General features: G+C 49.9%; 4 protein-coding genes across 4 annotated transcripts; 2 read left to right on the forward strand and 2 right to left on the reverse strand.

Annotated features, from left to right (window-relative positions):
- Positions 1-3,674: 3,674 nt before the first annotated feature.
- Positions 3,675-4,800, forward strand: EI90DRAFT_3133621 (uncharacterized protein; the record flags this gene model as incomplete). The annotated part of the gene is made up of 2 exons (XM_039064587.1): positions 3,675-4,285; positions 4,341-4,800. The coding sequence occupies 2 exons, from the start codon at positions 3,675-3,677 to the stop codon at positions 4,798-4,800; spliced, it is 1,071 nt and encodes a 356-aa protein (XP_038909584.1).
- A 140-nt stretch (positions 4,801-4,940) lies between these two features.
- On the reverse strand, positions 4,941-6,423 carry EI90DRAFT_3133622 (uncharacterized protein; the record flags this gene model as incomplete). The annotated part of the gene is made up of 2 exons (XM_039064588.1): positions 4,941-5,578; positions 6,333-6,423. 2 exons carry the CDS (start codon positions 6,421-6,423, stop codon positions 4,941-4,943), a joined length of 729 nt encoding a protein of 242 aa, XP_038909585.1.
- Positions 6,424-13,780: 7,357 nt separating this feature from the next.
- On the forward strand, positions 13,781-14,428 carry EI90DRAFT_3133623 (uncharacterized protein; the record flags this gene model as incomplete). The annotated part of the gene is made up of 1 exon (XM_039064589.1): positions 13,781-14,428. The coding sequence occupies one exon, from the start codon at positions 13,781-13,783 to the stop codon at positions 14,426-14,428; it is 648 nt and encodes a 215-aa protein (XP_038909586.1).
- Positions 14,429-16,127: 1,699 nt separating this feature from the next.
- On the reverse strand, positions 16,128-17,018 carry EI90DRAFT_3084629 (uncharacterized protein). The gene is made up of 5 exons (XM_039062092.1): positions 16,996-17,018; positions 16,810-16,948; positions 16,567-16,757; positions 16,382-16,520; positions 16,128-16,328 (listed from the first exon to the last, which is right to left on the reverse strand). The coding sequence occupies exons 2-5, from the start codon at positions 16,946-16,948 to the stop codon at positions 16,294-16,296; spliced, it is 504 nt and encodes a 167-aa protein (XP_038909587.1). The 5' UTR covers positions 16,996-17,018; the 3' UTR covers positions 16,128-16,293.
- Between the last annotated feature and the right edge of the window lie 269 nt (positions 17,019-17,287).

Below are 17,287 nucleotides of genomic sequence, written 5' to 3' on the forward strand. Positions count from 1 at the left end.
TCCGGAGAAGGGGGTGGGGGGGGCAACTTTGGGCGGTTTGGGTCTGGGGGCGGGTGTGGGCGCGGGTGCGGGCGCTGGCACGGGTGCGGGCGCAGCTGGGGGTTGGCTCTGGGCTTGGCTTTCTACGATAGCCTGGAGCTCTTGAAATCGGGACAGCAGCTCGTCATACTGCTCTTCGGTCACCATAGCGGGGGAGATGGGGGAGGCGGGGGAATGAGGTTAAAGCCTTCTTCTGCTGTCAGGTACAGCTCCGAAAGCGGCGAGGTCCCGGCGCAAGGGACTCGATGGGACAGGTGTCGGCTATGCGTAGCGGCGGTCCTGTCGTGGGGTGAGCGTCCCCGACCACTTAGGCTGAAGTGGGAAGTTGGTTTATCATTAAAAGGGAACAGCTATGGTACTTACCTGAAGTGGGAAGTTGAGAAGAAGGCTGCTTCTTCTGTTCCCACCCCAGGCGCTATTATATACATGCGGTCAGGGTCATGTGGAGGAGGCCGCGTCATCTCCGCGCACAGCCGCACCTTCCCGGGTGTCTCCGCGGGAGATCCCGGAGGTAGCTGCTCGGTAGGCAGGAGTGTGTGCGGCGCATGCGGCGATCAGGGGAATGGGGTTAGGTATATAGTAATACATGGACAAAAGGGGAATCGACCGTGGAATAGAAATAAAGAGAAAGGGGAAAAGTGAGGAAGGAGGGACGGGGGGTGATAGTGGGGGAAGCGGAGTAGGGTGGTGCGGCGCGGGATGCGGGGTCAGGCGGGTGTGCCCTGACACCACCATCCTTTCGGGATGTCTTCTAGAAGTCTTTGGGCCTTGCCCCTCAAGACCTCTGGTCCGGGAACATCAGCAAGTGGATATAGGATGCATAAGAGTCATAGTTTGCATGTCGCGAAGTCGTGTGGGGACTCCTTAGAGTACCTTTCACCCTTACAGTACCTGCAAGCATGGAATCGATCTTGAATCTTGTCGAGGAAGGCGGGTGTTAAGAAGAAATGTAGCACATATCTGTGTAGATCTTCCCAATTGGTGGTAAAATACAACTTGTCAGCGACCGGTACAGTTGACCACCAGTCTGCCAGAGCACCCTTGAAACGATCAGGAAGTATGCAGGTCATTTGTTGGGCGAAAGCAGGCGAGTGCCTGGCCAGGTTCTGACATATGCTGCACCATGTTATATAGCTGTCGATTGAACCATTGAACTCCGGGAAGTCTGACATAGTATATTTGCGATCCACATAAGGTTGCATGCAGTTGAGAGGAGGATGTCTGTATCCAGGATTCTGCTGAGGCGCTGCCAACACTCCAGGTCCGGGAGGTGGGGGAGGGGGTGGTGCCCCAGCATATCTGACAGGTAGAATATGCCCCGGGTATGGAGCCCCACCGGGTGGAGGAGGTGGTCCAGGTGGAGGTGGTGGTCCTGATGGGGGTGGTGGACCCGCACCTCGTGGTGGTGGCTGCCAGGGGTCGAGAGGCAGTTGTCTTGGATCGTGATCTGGATCTCTGGATCCAATGGGTCCTTCATTCGCCAGATGGTGAGGAACATGAGGGGGTTTGGGTCCACGATTGTCAGGATCGAGTCTCTCCTTGACAGGTCCCAGCTCTGTCTTCCTTCCGACCTTCAAACCTCTCACAAATTCCATGTAACCCACGTTCTCCTTGGGGTTCTCGAAAGCATTGGTCTCTTGATGAATTGTGACGAACGGCATCGAGGGTTCGTCTCTGGGTAGCATCCCTGCAGTGACATTAATACTGGTCTAGGCACCGGGAAAGCCCTGGACAGTTGGGTGCATTTACAAACGAAAGTGGTCCCTTCAGCGGGAGATATGAGATCCTCAAATGTGGTCCATCCTGACGGGAGGGCTTCAGGTTGATGAGTGGGTCGCATTTCAGTCGACCACACCTCCTCGACTTGCCCAGGATCCGTAATCTTGGTGGGCAAGACATTCACCAACCTGAGTCCACTCATGTGCGACTCGTCAAATTCCTGTGAAGGATGAGCAGCTTTCTTGATGGCGTTGAAATGTTTTTCGAAGGAATTGAAGCGCTGGTCTAGGAAGTTCCATGCAATGCTGAACTCTTTGGGTGATGACCATCCTCTTATGGTGAATATCAGGGCGAGGTCGCCTTGGGGATCCACTACGAAATCACCTGCGGCTAAGTTGGCCTTGGTGGCTAGCTGGGTGAACTCGGTAATTTCATGAGCAGGTCGGTTAGCTCGACCTGCCAGACAGTCCCTAGTCGATATCTCAAAGGCTCTCCTTCGAGACTGGCTCCAACAGACTCTTTCTTGAGATCAGCGGGAGCGAGATGACGCCAATTTCGTATACATTTCATGTAGTTATTCGAATCCTCAAAAATTCCACCTTCAAACTCTCCAAGAGCTTCAATGACTTGCCTGAGAGCTTGTTGTCTTAGGAATGCGCCAGGCAAGGAATGCACATCTTTGCCTACTGGCGAGGTATCTCTTGAGTTGGATCTACAATCTGACTGACTGATCCTTGTGGGGCAGGAAGGAGGATATGGTTCGTGTGTCACGTGGACCAGGGTGACTGGTTCATCTCCCAACAGGGACACCGTCTTTGGTGGCATGGTGCGAGTTTCTCGCACTGGGGTTGGGGCACCAATGTTACGGGGATGGGGGGAAATCCCCATTCCTTGATCCGTTCTTATAGTGGGATGATGAACGCTGTATCTAGTCTGTACCATAATGGGATATGTAATCGATGAATGATCCCAGTCTTGCATGGGAGTGGACAATCAAATTCCCATTGATTGTGATTGGTGATGTAGTGAGCTATTAAGGGATTGATGGTAGGTAGTCGGAGACGTCAGGACGGATGGGTCAGCCATGGGTACTTGGTGCTCCTCAATGGAGCATACTGTGTGCGAGGTCGCGACTCATGAGGTGGGTGAGAACTTTGTATAACTGCCATCAGGTACTTGGCATTCGCAGCGCAAATGTACTGGTAGCAGGTTGATATCATGAGCATGCAATGAGGATTGACTAACGGGGCCTTCGGTGACTTGGCGTTCCCAAAGGGAACATACCGTTGGCAGGGGAATATGATGACTGACAAAGGAGGGAACAGATGGTGGATGGACAGCTACTTGGCATTCACATAGCGAACGTGCCGGCATCATGGGAAAGTGGACCTCAGAGTATTCATGATCTCCAAGATCGTGATGTGACGTCATCTGTCAAGTGTTGGGGGGAGAGTGGAGTGATGAAGTCCCATAGGGTACAGATTCCATAGGATGATACACATGTTGAGAGTCTTCGACTCGCGACCTCGAGTTCTCATGGTGAGGACCATTAGAGGACTCAACATAACCAGACTTATAAGACATGTTGTGAGTTGTACAGTCACACAGGTTCAGTTGAGTCACAGGAAGGGTTGTTACAGAAGATGACACACAAGACAGTTGTAGAGAGTAGTTGTTAGTTAGTGGGAACCGCCTTTGGCAGTTTCCGTACAAGACACGTGACTATCTACAAATGGTAAGGTCATGGGAAATCCCACGAAACACAAGTAACCTCAGCCAGCACCAAAACCCCAATGGGGAAAGCTTTGCACAAGGGGGGGAAGGGGTAGAACGAGTAAGGAGGGTAGGGTATCAGGATAGAGGGCAAAAGGGAGAAAGAGGGGGAGCAATAGAGAGGAGAAGTCTTTGACTATGCAATGGATATGGTCATTGGAGACTCCATATCCGTAACAAATAACCTCAGAAACGAGAATAAGGAATTACAGGAGAATTTCCACGGGCTCAAGATCGAGAACGTTCATCTCGATCTCAAGTTGAGAAACTATTCCTGTCACCAATCATGGCTCCGAGACAAGTGCAATGACCTCGAAAAACAGATCGATCACATGGAAAAGGAAGCTAACACCTACAAGGGCTCTCGCCCTCATAAGATCCCTCACATGTCGAGAGTAGGTACACCACCCATACCATCTCAACACAGCCAGCATAGGGCACCAGTGGTCCCTATGTCTGTTTCAAATGTTGAGGTGCATAACCACGCTGCAAGACCTCCTGTCCCAACAAGGGTAAGGGTTCCTCTTGCTGGCCTCATGGACAGCCATTATGGTCACCATGCGGCTCCCATTCCTCCCCTGGGGCCTCAAGGGCCCTCATCTTCTTTTGGTGCCATGACAGCACCTCCTCCTCCCCAACCCAGCAAGGTGCCTAACTTAGTCCCAGAGGGGTATTCGTGGTTCGCTGAGGCGAATCGCTCTCCCGCTGCTGGGAACTGGAGAAATGTCCCTATCCCAGGCACGGTTTTTCCAGGGTGACTTCTGCTTTGGTGTCACTATCAGTGGCCAAAACTGGCCTGTGTTGGACAGTCATAACCACCACCAAAAGCGGTGGAATGACTGGGTTCACCCATTCTTGAACTTGATTGAAGGGTTCAAGTTCATGGTGGACTTGAAATGGCTTGACCATGAAATGAGGAATGGGTTCAACAGTGCTTCGCTGGAGGCTCATCAACTTCATGGTCAATTCTTTGACATTAAGTTCGTGAACAGACAGAACATGTCTGCCACTGAACTCAATGGATGTTTTGGGGATCGTCCCCGAAATTTCGAAAATACTAACGAGGCAGGGAAGAAGTATCTTCTTTGCTGCCTGTTAGAACTGGGCGAGGGCGGACAATTCCGGAGGGGAACCGGAGACTTAGCAAGGAGGGACCTTGGCCTCAGCGACTCATGCAGAGCGCTGTGCCATTGCTGTTTGTCCATTTGGTCCTTAATTTCAGAGGCAGCAAGCAGGAAGTCTCTAGGGGGCATTTCAGGTCGATTTTAGACTGAAGGTCCAAAACGAGTATGTACAGGCACCTGTATATAATAGGGAGACGATAGCACAAGGAAATCAAAGGGGGTCCAAAATGGAACAAAGGCATCCGAACAGGAACAAAGGGATAGAAGTGGAGCGGCACCAAAAGGTCATAGGTTAGATCCTGTGGCACATCCGAAAGGAGATAGGGAGGGTGAAGCCCAGAAGGGCAGGAGGATGAGGGGAATGCGTGAAAGATACATTACAAACAGCGAAAGTGCCAAGTATGATCCATGGAGCTCAGAGGTTGCGGAGCTTACAGAGGTTACAGAGGTGGGGTTGACAGTCCAAGGAATGTTGGCAATGGTGTTTACGTAGTATGAGGTCACCAATGCAACTGAGGTGGAGTCAAAGTCTGAGGTCGGAACTATGATGGAATCTCGGAGCGAAGGTATGAGTGGTGTCTGAGTACAGGGTATGGGACAATGGCAGAAGGTCGTAACTTGCTGGAGGTTTGGCAGAAGAGGGTCAGAGGGAGGAGAGAGAAGAGAGGAGCAGGGTGAGGAGTGGAGGAGAGGAAAGGTGTCAGGTCCAAAGGTGAGTATCAGAGCAGACGGAAGTAGGGTAGGAGAGTGATGGAAGGGTGGAGGTGTCATGAGGAGTAAGAGGAGGAGGGTGGCAAGAGGAGTGATGTTCAGTCCGAGGTGAGTATTGGAGCGGATGGAGATAGGGTAGGACTCTGGAGGTGGTGAGGATGGGGGTCCAGGAGTTGGATCAGGATCAGGTATGTATGGATATGACACTGCCTCTGGAAACACTACCACTCAGAAGCGGCACAAATAATGAAGGTGACTAGCACCACTGCATATGGCCATTCCAGGTTGCAGGTAAGTGACCCTGGTTCTTGTTGGAGAATATAATATGTTCCCAATAGTATAGAGTTTAACAGCCTATACTGGCATGGCTCATGGGTGAGTAGTGTATGAATGCATGCTAGAGGTCCTGGGTGTCAAGCACACACGAGGAGGGCAGTGTCCCTGGACCTTTCCCCAGAAGGAGGCCAGAGGTAGAGAATGAGCAGAGGGACTGTGGCCTCAGTGACTCAGAGAGGAGCGCTGTGCCTATGTTCGGTAATGCTTTAGGAGTCTGGTCCTTAACTTGAGAACAAGAGGGTGCGAACTCTGGGGGAGTAGTCGTCGATTTTGCACTCAGGTGCCATCAACTACTTATATACATAAGAGAGGACAAATGGGAACAAAGGGGAAAACCCAAGGGGGACTTACCCACTTGCCGGGTCAGTGAGCTCATGAGAGAATCGCCTTATCAAGCATTGTGGAGTGGGTAGGTGAAGGGTGGAATTAGCGACAGCTACTAGAAGTGGGAGAACCTTTGCAGAGTGAGTGGAGGTCCTAGGAGGTCCATAGTAATATTGGGTAGATAGAAATATTAATAAACGTGTAAGATGAAGATAAGAGGTACCAGAGAAGGTACCAGAGATTGGAAGCAGAGGTGAACTGAAGGTGAACCGGAGGGTATAGCAGAGGTGCAGGGGGAGGACAAACCAGAGGTGGTCCGGAATGGTGGTGGAGTGGAGTGGAGGTGAGGTGGAGTTGGTATGGATGTGACACTGGGTTTGATACCAGGCTTGTCCATAATTTCATGTCCTTGCCATGTGACCTGGATTTGAAGCCATTTGAATTGGAGCTCCGGATAAGTCTAGTAGTCACACCGGATACAATTTTGACAGTTCTGCCATTTCAGGACCCCCCAGGTTCCACCTCCTCACTATACAATGGTGGATAATAATCCACCATTGCCATATTCGCAGGTAATAGAACCCACCCTGCCCCATAACCTCATTCCCCACACTGAGGGAATGTTGGTGGATGACGGTGTGGTAGAAGAGGCCCCAAGGCCAAGACGTTTCCCGGTGGCCCAAAGGATGCAGGCCCCCTCTGCTGAGAATGCAGTGGCAGGCCCATCTAGAGGGCCCCAGGCTAGTGGGTCCATGCCCGCCTGAAAGGGCAAAGCCAAGAAGGACTGATGTCCCCTTGGTAACCCCTGCCCACACTCGATGAGTGGGATGGGGTGTTTCTTGCCCAACAAGCAGAAAAGGTCTAACAACCTTGGCTGCCTAGCTTAACTTCTGCAAGAGTGTTGAAGGTCTGACCACCTTCGTCGCATTCTATACTTGTTCCAGGAGGCTGGGGTTTAACCACCTCTGCCCAATTATTCTTGTTCAATTGAGTAACTGGGGCCTAACCGCCCTGGCTACCACCCTTCTCCTTGCTGTGTCATATCCATACATACCTGATCCCAATCCGACTCCCAGACCTCCTTCTTCACCACCTTCAGAGTCCTACCCTACTGCTGTCCATTCCAATATTCACCTTTGGACCTGACACCACTCCTCCTCTCACAACACCTCCACCCTTCTGTCCCTCTCCTACCCTTCCCCCATCCACTCCGATACTCACCTTTGGACCTGACTCCTCTCCTCTCCTCCACTCCTCACCCCACTCCTCTCTTCTCCCTCTTCCCTCTGACCCTCTCCTGCCATACCTCTGCCAAGTTACAACCTTCCGCCACTCCGTACCCTGTACTTGGACATCGCTCATACCTTCGCTCTGAGATCCTGTCATAGTTCTGACCTCGGACTTTGACTCCACCTTGGCTTAAGTCCATTGCATTGGTGACCTCATACTACATAAACACCATTACCAATATCCCTTGGACTTTCAACCCCACCTCCGTAAGCTCCGTAAGCTCTGTGACCTCCGAGCTCCACAGATCATATTCGGCACTTTCGCCACTTGTAATGTATCTTTCGCATTTCTCCCTCATCCTTATTTGGACTGCTGCTACTTCCCATTCTAGCCAGTTAGTCATCATCTGTCAGGGCACAGCCCCTGACCCCACACACCCTTAGGTACCCTTTCCCCATTTTCTCCTATTTTTCCCTTCACTGTTCCACAATCCCGCATGCATGCAGACCGTGGGAACGTTCTGGGCGAGTTACTCGCCCAGAAACCATCACAGCCACAACCGTGGGAAGATTCTGGGTGAGCAGCTCGCCCAGAATCTTCCCACGGGGGGGGTGCCAATTATGGAAAGTCGGCAAAGAGCCGAAAACTGTATAGTTCCCGGCTCCCATTTGTAGCGGCTTCACAGGAGGTTGAGAAGGTTACCCTTCTTCTCAACTCATTTCCTGTGAAGGCTGGGGCTAGCCCCCTCAGTGAGTTTGAAGACCTCGGACTGGGACTAGATACCCCAGCGACTCGGAGGATCCCCTTGGGCCCGTCACAGAACAAGGGCCGGACCCTGACATCATCCCCACTTCCCCTCACCCTCCTGCCCCTCTGGGCCTCGCCCTCCCTATCTCCTTTCAGACATACCATGGGTGCTGACCTATGACCTTCGGTACTGCTCCGCTTTCGTCTTCCCTTTGTCCCATTTGGATGCCTTAGTTCTGATTCGGATCTTTCTTGTTTCCTCATGCTTTCGCCCTCTCCTTTATATACCAGTGCTTGTACATACTCGTTTTAGGCCCTTAGTCTAAAATCGACCTGAAATGCCCCCTAGAGACTTCCTGCTCACTGCCTATGAAATTAAGATGGACAAACAGCAAGGGCACAGCACTCTGCTTGAGTCGCTGAGGCCAAGGTCCCTCCTTGCTAAGTCTCCAGTTCCCCTCTGGAATCGTCCACCCTCGCCCAGTTCTAACACACTGAGCATCTCAGGTCTAACCACCTGCAAGGCCTGCGACTCTGATGCAGAGCGAATTGAGGTCTAACCACTTGCCTGTGCCTTGGCATCCACAAAGAGAAACTGGGGTCTGACCACCTCTGTTTCCTTGTGTCTATTGTTAATTACCTTCTTGTCGAATGTGTCAAAAACCCCCTGGGATCGTAGGGGAAAATGCGTGAGTCTGAATGCAGGCGGGGGCTCAACTAGATGGGATCTGGGAGCTCCGGTAGCTTCCCCAGGAAGCCCGGTTCTGCTGGATGGTACAAGAGGCTCTAAGGAGGATGTGGCCTCAGCGACTCGGAGGGAGCGCTGTGCCTCCGTTACATCTCAGTTAGTCCTTGTATTTCTTATGTCTGAGGTATCTTGTAGGAAGGGGTTGGGATTCACTCAGAGGGACTTGGGGTAGCTTTTTAGAACTGAGGAAAACTACAGGTTCTAATCTACAGGTATTTATAAGGGGGAATGGGAAGGACTTAGTCAAAGTCCGAATGACAATAAAGAACACCAAAAGGTGCCGAATGATATCTTTAATGGGGAACCGAGGTGTCGGGTCAAGGGGGGCGGAGTAAGAGGCCAGAGAATGAATGGGAACGAGAAATGGGTAAGAGGGGGTTAGCTGACTGAATGGTAAGAAAAAAATAGTCATGCTAAGAATGGAAGGTGACTAATAAATGATGACATGAGAGGGGTCACCGAAGGATGCGGGTAGCTCCGAAAGCGGAGTTGCGTATCCAAAGGATGTTGGGTGACTCCAATAAATGAAATGGGTGGAGGAATGGTTTAGGGGTATGTCACGGGATGTCAGAGGTCCATCGGGGTATTGGAGCAAATCCGGAGTCTCCGAATGTTCCGACTTGGGACTGAGCTTCCGGGGTGGGAGTGGCCAAGGTTCGGTGTGCTGCAACCAGACCAGAGCTGAGACAGTTAGGAAGGGAGGTGACTTGGGGAGTGGTGAGGCTTGGTGTAGGGGATGGTGAAGTTGTTAGGAAGGTGTGGTGTGGTGGGAGTGCACAGGGTCAGGAATCCGGGATATGACAGAATGCATGTTTGTCGCATTTCTTGTTAAATTTTGTATATCTTTATTTCTTGCTCACAATAGAATATTTTTTTGATTCTCGTTTGCGATATTGAATATCGCAAGGGAGGAGAGTGTAAGGACTTACAATGTGTACCCACACATTGTCTGTCTTTTCCATACTTCACATCTAGCACGACTGCAGTTGTGCTCCAGTAACATAAACAACCTGTATAATATTAAGCCACATTACATCATGTAAATACACATATATATATAAGACATGCAGGTAGGAGGAAAGGCTCCTCAGCCTTTACTCCCCCATTAACAATATAGCTCATTAAAGTGTATTTGTGTGACGGACCGGGAGTGTGAGGCGCTTATAACCACACACTTACAATCGGGTATCCGAGCCGAGTCTGTGCATGGGTGATTATCCCACCTACAGCGCTGGTAAACTTCTTGCTAAAACTTCATGTTCTTGTTGGGACCACCTCTCTGTCGGGGGAGTCCTCTTTGTAAATACAGGAAAGAGGTAACTATAAATATGAAAGAAATACATGTGTAAATCCGAATGATCCGACGGGTTCAGGATGGCAACAGATCCACAAGGAACAAATAAGAAAAAAGTAATATCAAAGTAATATTGATGTTGTTAAGGAAATAAAGAAACATGGCGATCGGGACAACCGCTAAACCAAATGCGTCACTCGTAATATTTTTCGATCCGTGTTGACAAGGGCTTTCCAACGATACCAAATTCGTCCGGATCGGTGGAGAATTGATGGAGATACAGAGGAAGCGGTGGAATATGCGGGTGACAGTTACCCAATTTGGAAACTGATGGTTGTGCATGGTCAGGAATGGTTAAAGAAAATCGGAAAAAATATGAGAAACATGGGAGGGGTATCTGGAACAGTGGTAAATGTGTTTGAGAAGTGAGGTGCTTGACATGGGTGGTAGAATCGTGATGATCAGCTCGTTTGCATTGTACTGGCTGTGCCTGCCTACAGTGCTCCGCATGAGTCGCTGAGGCTGAGGTCCTTCCATGCTAAGTCTCCAATTCCATTCTGGAGTTGTCCAAATCCACCATATCTAACGCCTGTGATGGGACCACCACTACACATAGCTGCTACTCGTCCCATCAAGTCCCCCACACCAGGACCTCGCCACTTTTGGAGCTGTCCCTGACAGTCAGCTAGCCATTCCTGACTCCCTTCCTCCTTCCTTCCTCTTTGGGCCTTGGCCCTTCACTCCTCCTTTGGGAAACACCATTGAGTCAAACCCTTGACCCTCAGTGTTGCTCCCCCTTCCAGCTCCCTTTGTCTACTTCCAGACTACCCTTGTTCATTTTGATTCCAGACCCCTCCTTTATATACAATGTACTTAGTAACTTGTAACCTCAGTCCAAAATCGACTTGATTCCCCCCTAAGAGACTTTCCCTCTGCTAGATCTGAAATCAGGGACCCCCAGGACAACCAGCAATGGCACAGTGCTCCACCTGAGTTGCTGAGGCCAAGCTCCTTCCACACTAAGTCTCTGATTCCATTCCAGAGTCATCCAAACTTGCCATATCTAACATGCTGAGTGACCCCCCTGAGACCTCACAGGAGGTATGGTGTGGTTGTCTGAGGTCAGGGTACTGGATGGAATGGGGGGTTGTACCTTAGTGGAGATTGGCAGGGTGTCAGGGTACCGAGCTGCTCGGACTCTAAGTTGAGGGATCCCAAGCCTTCGCTGGAGCTGAGGCCGAGGGGGACAGGATCAGTCTCAATGGGGGAACCCAGCAAAGCGGATTGCGATAGGGATTCCAGCTGAGCAGCGAGGGGAAGTGAGAGAAGAAAGTTATCTTCCTCACTCGCTACCCAGGGAATGATAAAGTCAGTATACCCGGCGAAGCGGGGCCGCTCTGCAGAAGGAAATATAACAAATGTCTGTGCCAGTCTGGGGATGATGATCAGGCTGTGTGGGTATGGGGCAGGTGTGTCATCAGTTGTGTGTAAGCAGTCCGGACTTAACTCTGACACAGGGGAAGAGTTGGGGGGATGGAAGGTGATGTTGGATCCATGTCAGGGCATGCCTTCTGGGCAGTAGCATAAGTAGTGCAGTGTCAGGGATGCATTCAGGGTAGAGGGGGTCCAGATGTATCGCCTGGCAGAGGGGCCCTCGCAGGGTGTGAACCGGGCATGCTGTCAGGTCACGGTCCATGTATGTAGGGGGTCACGTGACCCAGGGAGGTCACTATCGTCCTACCCACTGTGAATCATAGATATTTGATACTCACAGCTGGGTTCTAGGACACCCACCTTACACTTTTTTGAGTACTTTTTGTCTGATATCACACTGATCCCTGGCATCGCTAGGAACCACCACAATTTTATGTGGAAATTCAAACTTTCATTCAAATTCCACTTGCCACTCCGGCAAGCAAAAGACCCTTGCAACTAGCAAGGAGACAAAACTCCCAGTCAATAAGACTGGGAAACAGGTGAAAGTAATGCCAGCACAACCCCTTATGTGCCAGGCAGAGCTGTCACCTGTAGCAGGAGAACCTCGCTTTCGTGAGGGGGCGCAAATTCAGTCATCAGAAGACCCTTGCTTTTGCAAGGAGATGACTTCTCCTGCACTTCACCCAACTCAGTTGGGTACAAAGGCTTCATGTGATGCCTCCTAGTTGTGCAGGGAGCCAAATCCAAGCCAAACTTACGTGGCAAAACCTGCCACATCATCATTTATGCCTGGGCTCCTCCACCCAGGCCTTAGAGCATTGCTCCTCCCATTTTATGTGATGGGAAGGCATCAGAAGCAACCAAACGATTGCTCCTGCTCACACAGGGAGCTGTTTGGAGCTCCAAAAAATGTGGAAAAATCGTCCACATCTTCAGATTCGTCTCGCATCACCTGCTTGCAATATTGCAGCAAGCCGGTTCACTCCCAAGTCTATTTGACTGGGAATCACACAAAACCATCAAACGATCACTCCCACTGGCACAGGGAGCTGTTTTTGATTCCAAAAAATGTGGGAAAATCTTCCACATCTCCAGCATTGTCTCGCATTAACCACGAGATGTCCAGATTGCAATATAGCAGCAATCTGGTTTACTCCCCAGTCTATACGACTGGGAGTTGTCATGAACAACCAAATGACCATTCCTGCTTGCACAGGGAGCCGTTTGGAGTTCCAAAAAATGTGGAAAAATCGTCCCCATCTACAGAATCGTCTCACATCAGCCACGAAACATCCAGCTTGCGATATAGCAGCAAGCTGGCTCACTCCCCAGTCTATGTGACTGGTAGTTTGTCAGGGACGGCTCAAGGAAGGCAGAGGTAGCGGCATAATGCTCGGCAGGGCGGTGAGACCATATAGTGGATAGCCCTTACTCGGGCTTACATCCCTGTGTGGCTTCTTAGGCTGAAGCGGGAAATGTATTGTTATTAGGGTGGGAAGCCAGACTAAACTAGGGTACTTGCCTGAAGCGGGAAATGAGAAGAAGGTTACTTCTTCGGTCCTGCTTCAGCTTAGTTTATATACATGTGTGAATGGGTCACGTGGGGTTGCCATGTCACCCTCGGACGAAGCCAGGTTACTGCAGGTGGTTCTGCGGTCGATCCCGAGTGTTGGAGGGGAAGTACAAGTAGAAGTGCGCGGCGCATCCGGCGTTGCGGCACCCCTATGGGGTGCTCAGCATCAGACGCATCCGTGCTACAAGGGTAGGAAAGAAAGAGAGGTCGTCTGTATAAAGATAGAAAAAGAGAAGAAGGAAAGAAGAGAGAATGAGACAAAAGGAAAAGGAGGTGGCGGCGGCGGCAGCAGCATGCCCTGACATAGTTGTACAAATCGATCAAACAACAGCTCCCACCAGCACAGGGAGCCGTTAGTGATGGCAAAAAATGTGGAAAAAACTCAGTCTATGTGACTGGGAATTGTGCAAAACAATCAAACAACAACTCCTGCTCGCACAGGGAGCCATTTTTGATTGCAAAAAATGTAAGAAAAAATCTCCACATCATCATTACCATCTTGCAGCCATAGTGAGACGTCCAGCTTGCCGCCTAGGCATGAGCCGGTTCAAACCCCAGTCTACAAGACTGGGAATCATCCAAAACACTCATGGAATGACCCCCACTTGCACAGGGAGCCAGTCCTGAGCAAAAGAAATTTGGAAAAAATCTCCACATTGCGGTCATTGTCTCACAACTGCAGTGAGACTAGCGCTTCATCCAGGAATGAGCGCATCCACTCTAACATGGACAAAGAGTCCATGTCACTCAAATCAACACATAAACCCGCATCGATTTCGCCTCTATCCAAGGCACTTCTGGACTTTGTCCAGTTCCCACCTGAATGGAGGGTGGGGAGTACAGAACAGATAATCGCCAGACTAGAAGTCTGGGAATCGATAAGGAAGACCAAGGCACACAGTCAGTGCCTTGGGAACCCCAGATCTGGGGGACAACCATCGTTGCATGGACTTAACATGCGTGATATTTCTTATCCTTCTTTGGATCTGCAGGAGCAGAGGGGATTCTCCCAGAATATGGTGGAACGGCACCACATCAGGCCACAGGATGACCACCCGCATTTAGGGCCAGGTTCATCTGGTGGTGGGAGGTGGTCTTGCCAATTACCCTTTGGGAAGTCACCCATTGCCAAAGCAATGCCAACACCGGTTTTTCCTCTGGAAAAACCTCATGGTCTATCCATGAGGGACAGAGATCACACTCTCTGTAACCTACTCTTGGGGAAAAATCCCCGAAATTTTTCAACTTTTTCCCTTTCATCATCTGAAAGGGATACCACTATACCGTCTACTCACTATGGGGAAACCCATAGTGATCCACCTGTCCAGCCAACAGATAAACCACCCCCAAGGGAGGTTAAATTCATCATCTGACTTCCAGATGATGTGTCCTTACCCAATACTGCTTCCTAGATCAGGAAGCAGGTGGAGCGATGCCAGGTCTCACAAGGCCAATCGTTCCTCTGGCCATACCCTTATATGGCTAGACCACATTTTTTAAACCCAGACATCTGTCTAGGGGGGAGAACCCTTTACCTGAGGGCAAAGGATTTTTACTCATTATTTTATCTTATCACCTAGACACCAGTCTAGGGGGGAGAACCCCGCAAAATTTGCAGAGGTAACTAACATTCATTTATTCTAGCCTCCATTCTATTATTTAAACTTTCTTAACAATACACATAACATTTCACTCACTTACCAATACACTCCTTTTTTTACTTTCTACTTTCTCCATTTCATAAATTACCACATAAAATTGTCATGGAAAAGATTGTTTTTTCTTTTTTTTCTTTTCTCTCTTTTCCTGTACCCTTTCCCTCTTTCTCTTTGTGTGCGCTGACAAGCAACACAAGGGGGGAGAGTGTCAGGTCATGGTCCATGTATGTAGGGGGTCACGTGACCCAGGGAGGTCACTATCATCCTACCCACTGTGAATCATACATATTTGATACTCACAGCTGGGTTCTAGGACACCCACCTTACACATGCGTACTGGCAGGTCCAGAAAGGGACGGCAGTCCCTGGCCACTCAGACTGAAGTGGAGAATGTGAGAAGAAGGTTACTTCTTTGGTTCCCACTTCAGGTACATAAATGTACATGCAGCTTGAGTCACATGATGGGTGCCACATCATCCTTGGAGACAGCCGTGGCCATCCAGGTGTCCCTGTGGGGGATCCTGAGGGCGTCTGCTGCATGCGTGCATGCTGGGCACAGCGGGAAGCTGTCTGGGGTTTGTGGGCCAGATGGGTCAATAGTACATTGATACAAAGGAAAGTGGTCCATGTAGATAGAAGGAAAGAGGGAGGAGGGAGGAAGGAGAGGGATGGACAGTGGGGAGCGGGTGAGGTGTGGCCAGGTGGGTCCGGGTGGACCCGGGTCAGGCAGGTGTGCCCTGACATGCAGTGCCATTTGGCCCATAATGCTACATGATCTTCTATCATCTTTGATCCACTTCTACCAGTTACTAGTTAGTTGCCAGTTACCACCCCTTCACATGTACATAAGACCTTGCCCTAGAGTGGGCATGTCCCCCAGCTCTGTTATCAACTAGGTGTCTGGGGTCTTCCTTGTTGTGAGCATGCACAACCCTGACAATCCAGTGGTGATTGGAACAGACAGGAATAGAGATGGGACTCCAGAGAAGGGGTCTGGGAGTCAAGTCAATGTACAGATATGACAGTCAACACTGTCACAATCTGGCACTTTCCTAATTGGGTAATCAACATGGCCAATTTCACAGGTCCAACTTTTGTTATAGTAATACATGCAAGGTGAGTTTGAAAGAACAGGGGGCACTGTGAAAGCGCTTTTATAAGCTCGGCCTGAAATGTTGTGAGCACTCTCATGATGAGTGAAGTTCAGTATGTACCTCTGCTGATACGGTCCACTTTGTGCATCCATGCCAGAAACCCCAGCATATGACTGAGGCACAGTTGCTGGGTCCATCAAATGGTCAGGTTGCACAGTGACTCGTGAAAGATAAAGCGGCAAAAGGGCAAGTGCAGTGCTGAGACAAGCACAGCAGGGTCTGATCAAGCAGCTGGGCCGAGTCTGATCATTGCCCCATGATTAGTCTCATTAAATGCAAACATACAATTCATTGAACAAGAAATTGGTTCGATAGCATAAAAGGGAGCACAACAAACATTACATTTCAGCGAGTTGAGGAGCCAAATACTGATGATTTACAACCTGCGAAAGCAACATTATCAGAAGCAAAAGTGAGTGTCAGAATTTAGCATCCCAAACTGTCAGAGCAGGGAGAGATCTCTGGGAAGAATACATTCATGATGTAGCCAATTGAACAATCAAGATACACTCACGAAAAACAACTAAGAGCATTCGGCCTTCCCACTCTGACAATTTCTTCCCTGGATAGAAAAAATGGCAGCTTTTGTCTTCAAAGGAGTTGTCATCCAATTTGAGATCCTTTAAGATGCTTGGTTGTAACGCTTCTCTCGGCTACAGGGTGTTAGCAGTCAAGCCAGGTGGGAAATAGCTGTCGCACCTCATAAACTTGAATGCAATAATCATCAGTCCCCAGCGGGATTCTAGGCTTAATCAATCGGCGGAATTCCTGATGGAGAAACTTTACGGGATCTTCAGAAGTTGCCTCAACACGGCCCCCATGGACAAACTGATAGGAATTGGGTCGTCCGTCAAACAAGGCATACGGAATATGGAGCTCCCGTTTCGCAGCTATGAATTGATTCAATGCAGTTCACAAAGGCAAATCAGAGACTAAACGGACTGAATGCGAATATGAGGTTTGAGAGTCCTATCTTCCACAGTGGTGCTTCAGGGTCAAGAAGCAAAGTCGTAGTCTTTCGCAGCTGAATGGGTTCCAGCTTTCCCGCCTCTTGCAACTTAACGTAATCCTCATCCGGCATCTGCAAAACGGTCACGGAAAATGCATTAGAGTTTGAACGCTGCATACCTGATACAAAGAAAGCACCCGAAGAATTTCCCCGCTGCCCAAGCGAGGAGTGACAACGGAGCTGACATAGTCATAAAGCCCTTTCGGCGAATCCCATGGGTGTGCCGTCCATTCGTATCGGCCAAACGAGGATCCGAACTCCTCGAAAACCATGAAGTTAAATGTCAAGCTAGCGCCTATAATGATAGCTCCAGACTTCTATTCACCGGTGACCTGAGCAACTTACTGAAAACCACCATGAGGTCCTCACACTGCGTTGCCTGCTCTAATATTAATTTGACCTTGTCTGAGT

Source organism: Cantharellus anzutake, assembly GCF_015039405.1.
Source record: "Cantharellus anzutake strain C23 chromosome Unknown EI90scaffold_105, whole genome shotgun sequence".
NCBI classification, from domain to species: Eukaryota; Fungi; Basidiomycota; class Agaricomycetes; order Cantharellales; family Hydnaceae; genus Cantharellus; species Cantharellus anzutake.

What these genes read in the sequence shown, in the direction of transcription:
- EI90DRAFT_3084629 (XM_039062092.1), bottom strand. Translation starts at nt 16,948, where the DNA reads ATGCCGGATGAGGATTACGTTAAGTTGCAAGAGGCGGGAAAGCTGGAA. An exon ending in AAACCTCATATTCGCATTCA is followed by an intron (nt 16,758 to 16,809) that starts GTCCGTTTAGTC and finishes ATCAATTCATAG; the next exon opens with CTGCGAAACGGGAGCTCCAT. An exon ending in ATTGCATTCAAGTTTATGAG is followed by an intron (nt 16,521 to 16,566) that starts GTGCGACAGCTA and finishes AACACCCTGTAG; the next exon opens with CCGAGAGAAGCGTTACAACC.